This window comes from Octopus bimaculoides, chromosome 12, assembly GCF_001194135.2.
Source record: "Octopus bimaculoides isolate UCB-OBI-ISO-001 chromosome 12, ASM119413v2, whole genome shotgun sequence".
In the NCBI taxonomy this organism is placed as follows: Eukaryota; Metazoa; Mollusca; class Cephalopoda; order Octopoda; family Octopodidae; genus Octopus; species Octopus bimaculoides.
Genome location: NC_068992.1, coordinates 48,949,365 through 48,956,672, shown reverse-complemented (window position 1 = coordinate 48,956,672; position 7,308 = coordinate 48,949,365). Strand labels below are relative to the sequence as shown.

The following is a 7,308-nucleotide window of genomic DNA, read 5'->3' as shown; positions in this document are numbered from 1 at the left end:
GTGTGTGTGTGTGTGTGTGTGTGTGTGTGTGTGTGTGTGTGTGTGTGGTATATTTTGTTGAGAACATAGTAGAGCACAATGTGAAGCCAGTTTGCATTTGGGCTTCTGTCGTGTGTGTATAGATAACTGAAAAAAATTGGAGGCAATAAGAGGGAATACGTTTGGACATTTATTTTCAATCGCTACAATTGTTTCTACGCAACGTAGTTCTCTAGGCGTGCAGGCTACTACTAACACGAGGCTATGACAGACAGAGAGGGTGCTCTTAAAACCGAGAATCTGAACTTACGGAGACAACATTTATATATCGCCTGAGGAAACACAACTAGATCTCATAATGCAGAGAAACAGGTGCATAATCACGTACCTGCACGCCCGGAGAACTACGTTGCGTAGAAACAATTGTAGTGACTGAAAATAAGTGTCCAAACGTGCGCCTTCTTCTTGTTGAGGGGCAGAAATAGTGGCGATCGTCTTGGTACTTTTAAATCTTAACTGTTTAGCATTTAAATTGGCCATATCAGGCCCAAATGTTCCACCTGTTTTATGTGCAAACTGAGTGGATCAGACCTCTCACAACTACCCTGCAGTAAACAAACGCATCATCGAAACCTCAAAGCTACAAGATAATGTATGATTAATCCAAAACAATTATAATAAATAAGCTGTAAATTTGACAGGCTAATCTAAATGCTAAAGGCTTAATTCAGAATGGGGTTGAAATATTCCTGTCATTACATAAAAAAAAAAACCAATAAATATAGGAGCCTGACCGGTCGCTATCAATTTCTGCCTGTTACCATCGAAACGTCAGGGGTTCTTGGACTCCGCAAAATAGGGGTAACAGCGGCTCGTCGGAGAAATTAGCCCCATGAGGTGGAATGAGTGTTGCAGTGAGTATTACTGGCTATTCTCCGCGGCAACACCTCGGTCATTATTTCGGGGCGCGACTGAGCCCCCCTCCACCACTTGTTCTGGGGGTATATGGCCCATCTCCTTCTCCCCCTCCATCTTCTGATACTCTACCTCCCTTTTTCTTTTCTTTCTTTTCCGTTCATATCTCTCTTGTTTCTTTCTTATTTTTTTGAATAAAAGTCATCTATACTCTTATGTCATCTCGCATGATATTATTTTCCCTCGCTCCTGTTTTTCCTCTTCTGGAATACTTCACATTTTTGGAGGTAGGTGACGTGCGCGTCGTAGAAGTATTTATTTATTGAATGTAAATAATGGAGTGCAAACTTCAGCTGTAGTTAAACTGCAACTGGATTCACTCCTGTAATCTTCACCACCACCCAAAGTAAAGTATTCTATAAACAGAAAACTGTACGTGTGTGTATGTGTGAGTATGTATGCATACATGCATACACACACACATATATATATTTATATATAAATATATATATATATATATATATATATATACATACCTGTATACACACATATATATACACACACATATATGCATGTGTATCCACAGCCACACACACATATAAGTATATATGTCTTAGATTAGCACTTCGGTTGTCTGAAGACATTGATGTATGGAAACATTAACCCTTCATTTGGTGAAAGGAAAAAAATTCATAAAACAGACACTACTACTACTACTACTACTACTACTACTACTACTACTACTACTACTACTACTGCTACTGCTGCTGCTGCTGCTGCTGCTGCTGCTACTGTAACTACTTGTACTGCAGCAAATAGAAAGTCATTGGAAATTAAAAAAACAAAAGATAACTGAAGCCAACTAACATTTTCTTTGTGGAAAGTTAAGTACAAGAGAGAGAGAGAGAGAGAGAGAGAGAGAGAGAGAGAAAGAAAGAAAGAGAAAGAGAGAGAGAGAGAGAGAGAGAGAGAGAGAGAGTTTGGTTTGTAACGTAGACACACTGTGAACAGTCAGTACAGTAATTATCTGAAGAAGGAGGGGGAAAAGAGAAAAGTTGTGGGGTGATGGCTGTGGCGGGAAGACATCAAAGACAAAATAAATAAACAAAATAAGAGAAATAAAATATACGAGAAAAATATAAAAGAAAATATTTGTATTTTTTGCATTCGTAAAAATCATTGATATTTTTTGGTTAAAATAAAGAATTTTAGAAAACAGAAAGAAAAATGTCGAAGACAACTAATAAAATAAGAAGGAAATAAAACAAGACAAAAAGCCCTCCTGAAATATTCACAAAAAAAAAGTAATAAATTACAACAAAAATATAACAACAATGACAAGTACAAGAATATCGTAAGAAGGAACATCAACAAAAATGACAAGAACAGCAACAACAATAACAAAATGATAGAAATAACAATAACAACAACAACAACAACAATAGATAGCAACAACGAAAAGAACTATAACAACAATAATAACAACAACAACGACGACGACGACCACAGCCAATTACAACAGCAACAATCAATAAGTACAACAATAGCTAAAGAGGGCAAAAAGTAACAAGACAACATCTCAGTTCACACTAAAATTACTAAACATTTTGTTGTAAGCAAGAATAGCGAAATAAAAACTGAAATTTTCAATATCCAGTTAAAGTTTAGTCAATTATTTTCCTTCATAATTTTTGTTGGTAATGCTTTTGTGTGAAAAGGTATGAATGCCCAAACTTCTCATTTTCTGTATTTGTTCTTTTTTTTTTAAAATTCTATAAAGCTTTTTAAGAAATTATTTTGTCTGTGTTAAAATGTTTAACACGAAGAAAATTAAAAAGTTAATTAGAAATAACTATGTAGCGAGAAAAGAAAACCCAGTCGACATATCCGTCATCTTAATAACTCCGGTTTTTCTCCGATGACATACATATTCATTCCGAACTTTGGGACACCGGTGTTTCGACCTTGTGTGTCTCATTAGCCAAAGGTGCTCCAGATTAATGAACCTAACAAATGTTTTTGGCTCTTATTTATAGGATTTACTAAACAAGTTATATGCTGATGCGTGTTGATACTCATCAGTCGATAATAAATCGTTATGTGCACGGTAAACAGTGAGAATCAAAACGATGGTATACATATTCTTTTTTGATATGTTCCGGCAGTTTTGAACATGAATATGCTAATCACTGAAAAGCGGTGAGCGTGCAGAATCATTAGCAAGCCGGAAAAAATGCTAAGCGGCATTTCGTCCGTTTTAAGGTTCTGAATTCAAATTCCACCGGGTTGACGTTGCCTTTCATTCCTTACGGATCGATAAAATAAATACCTGTTGAGTATTGGGGTCGATGCAATCAACGTATCCCATCCCCCGAAATTGCTGGCCTTGTGCCAAAATTTGAAACCAATATCTTAATCCCTGATGGATTTCATCATAAAGGAATATTAGGTACATTGACTAGTCTGAAGATGGCCGAAGCATTTGACGTTCTCGTGCATCACTATTGAAATGATTTTCGAATCTCTCTGATATATACAAGGGGGTGCTGAAAAGTTTCTGACTTTCGGTAAAAGAAAATACAGGAGGATCAGTTAATTATGATTTTAATCAGCATATTCCTCTCTCAGATTCACACACTTATTGCAGCGGTCCTTCATTTTTTTCTAAGCCCTGTAAAAAGAACTCAGAAATTTGGGCCTCTAATCAGGCCTTTCGCAATAGCCTTAAGGCCAGGAACTTTTCCGCACCCCTCGTAGTATGTATTTAACACAACACGTCAATGAAGAGGTTTGGTCGGCCCGAGGCTATAGTAGAAGACACTTGCCCAAGGTGCCACGCAATGGGACTGAACCTGGAACCATGTGGTTGGTAAACAAGCTACACAGCCACTCCTTCACTTATATAATAATTTGTTTTTAAAACGATTTTTATTTGTGATAATGTAATATATCTTTTATTTTTCCCTTTTACTTAAAATTTTTTTTTTAATAGGACAACACTGCATACACAGCAGAACTGACGCCCTCTACCGAGAATTCTTGTAAAGAGTTATCTCTAAGATGCAGCAAGGATTTCTGGAACGGGAACCATATGACAGAACGAAGATATACGAGCTCTCACCTCAAGCTGATCAATCAACTCAGACATCACATAAAAGACAGAGAAGAGACAAGAAACTTGTGTAAAGAATATGAGAACATCGCATTTATAATTAATCGTATCTTTACGGTGTTTGCTATTGTTATCTACATTATATTATCGAGCGCATTCAATTTAATTGTCTATACTTAATTACTGCAATACATCATCTATCTATCTATCTATCTATCTATCTATCTATCTATCTATCTATCTATCTATCTATCTATCTATTCAGCTAACCAGCAATTTGTGTGTCTCCTTCGTCTCCTCCTCCTTGTTTCTCTGACTCAATATATATATATGTAACGTATACATATTCACTCATTTGACATGTACAATATATAACTATATATGAGTACACACACACACACACACACACACACACACACATACACACACACACACACACACACACATATATATATACATATACAGGAGCACTCCGTCGACGACGAGGGTCTCTGCTGATATGATCAACGAAACAGCTTGCTCGTGAAATTAACGTGTAAGTGACTAAGCACTCTACAGACACGTGTACTTCTAACGTAGTTCTCAGGAAGATTCAGCATGACACAGAGTGTGACAAGGCTGGCTCTTTGAAATACAGGTACAACTCATTTTTGCCAGCTGAGTGGACTGGAGCAACGTGAAATAAAGTGTCTTGCTCAAGGACACAACGCATCGCCGGGAAGTGTCACAATCTGTGTCATGCTGAATTTTCCTAAGAGCTACGCTAAGGGTACGCGTGTCTGTGGAGTGATTTCACGAGCAAGACGTCCCTTTGATCGGATCAACTGGAACACTCGTCATAATGACCGACGGAGTGCCAACTATACATATTTACTGCTACTACTACTACTACTACTACTACTACTACTACTACTACTACTACTACTACTACTACTACTACTACTACTACTACTACTACTAGTTTATATAGTAGCAGTAATTATTATAATATAATTATAGATGCACTACAAACGACCAGTATTTAGAAAACCACGTTTATTCCAGTGATTCCTTTTATCGTCCGAGTTTTACTTAACTGGAAAGGCTAAATGTTATATACAGAAAATAAAACACTGTATGAGAGATTGCTTATTAGAAATTCATTTACAACTCCATAACTAATTATCTCACGAACAATCTCTCCTGTTACACACACACATATATATATATATATATATATATATATATATATATTATATGTATGTGTGTATGTGTGTGTATGTATGTATATGTATATATATATATATATCTTTCTATCTAAATATGTATGTATGTATGTATCTATCTATCTATCTATCTCCCCCTCTCTCTCCCTAAATACATACATATATATATATATATATATATATATATTACTCACACACTCATATACATGTAATATTTAATAAAAAATGAGATCTTATTAGTTACATTTTTTTCTGATTATAAACGTTTTATTTTTACTACTATTATATAAAACCATTATTCTGTGCTGTTATATGCTTTTTTTTTACTTATATTTTGGTCAAATATATGTTTGGACTTATAAAATTCCGTTTCTACGGCACTTGAAGCACTATATGTAGCATTAAAACATTGTATTTCTCAGTACGCACAAAAACTCGCACATTCACACATACAAACATACACGCACACACGCACGCATACAATAACCTTACTTGAACGCATACATGAGTAATGAAGGAGTCTCTGTGTGGTCGGTCAAGCTGCTAGGAATGCCAGTCAAATCTACCTAGAATTACATACATGCTACTGTTTTAACAATTGAAACTGATACAAAACAGTGTTTTCATACATATAGAAAAAAACAAAATAGTTATGGTTGAAACCCCGCTTGATCATATACGATGTTAAAGATTCAACACTGTAAGATGATGAAACACTTGTTAATGATCTTATGTCATGGAAGTGATCCATTTGGTTGCAGTTTTGAGCTGATCTTACTCATGATACCTAAATAACATTTGGCAGGCTGAGCCGTGAATAGTCAAGTGTTTATGTAGCATATACAGGGACTGCACTAGTAACAAGGAACGGAAAGCGGAATATGTTAAGTGGAAAGAAATTGCCTGTTGTCAACCTGGTTAAATGGCTAACTTAAACACATCAGCACACACAAATACCCATGCACCTAAACATACAAACGCATTTTAACAATAACATAGTGGTTGTTTGTTGTTGTTTAAGGCACAGACTAACTTTGAACAGATTTATGACCAAAAGCATTTCAATTACCACTATGTACAGTTGCATGTATGCCGGTCACTGCCAGTAAAGCTATGTGGCAATTTATTGCTGTAGCTTTGAGTATTGCAAACATTTGTGTGCTCTAATCTTAAGTTTGCTTCGGCAAAACAGTCATGAGTGATTTTGATCGACATAAAAATTCGGAATATATAGTATACACTGTCATCATTCTTATATATACGTTATACTATAACCTCACAGTACCTGATAAATAGCTGTCTCCTTTTCTACTATGCACTCACTCAGTCGAAGGGGCTGTTTAATTTTGCAAGTTACATGATGACCTCACTAGTGCTGGTACCAACGACAAAAGCACAAAAGCACAAAAGCACCCAATACACTCTGTAAAGTGGTTGGCGTTAGGAAGAGCAACCAACCAAAGCAAACAAACTGACGTAGAAATTGGTGCACGATGCTACCAACCGAATAGACAGATCCTGTCAAAGAGGGACGTTAAAGGAGGATGAAGATGGTGATGATATACGACTACAAATATCTAAAGTGTCCTTAGTTTTACTTCAGATGGTAATAATGTGATTTGAGTGAAATTTCACTGCTATTTCTAGAAAATCACCTGATCACGAAGAGATAATGTCAACCGCCTAACAACAATGTAGTATTAACTATTACCGAACAGCAGAACCTGAAACCTGAAAAGATAAAAGGATTCATCAAGTCTTGTGTGGTTGTAAACTCATTATCCAACAAACCACAATTGGTACATTATAGGTGAAAATATACTTTTTCATCTTTTCCCGCATACACACGCACACACAGACACTCACATACAAAGACACGCACACGCACATAAACACGAACACACATACGCACGCATATATAGATGTTTGAATGTTTGTATGTATGTATTTATGTAGTTAGATGTCGTCGTTGCCTCACCACCCAGTATTATCACATCCGAACGATCAAACGAGACCTTTACGTCTATGAAACTTTTAGCAATGCAAACTTGTTAATACATATACATACATATACATTATATATATATATATATATAT

At 35.9% G+C, this 7,308-nt stretch overlaps 1 protein-coding gene across 1 annotated transcript in view; it reads left to right on the top strand.

Moving 5' to 3' along the window:
• LOC106875368 (neuronal acetylcholine receptor subunit alpha-10) overlaps positions 1–5,213 on the top strand; it is a 93,034-nt gene extending 87,821 nt beyond the window's left edge. The window contains exon 9 of the mRNA XM_014923462.2: positions 3,887–5,213. Within this exon, the coding sequence (XP_014778948.1) occupies positions 3,887–4,186 (300 nt within the window). The 3' untranslated portion in view covers positions 4,187–5,213. The remainder of the gene's footprint in view (positions 1–3,886) is intronic.
• Positions 5,214–7,308: the final 2,095 nt, after the last annotated feature.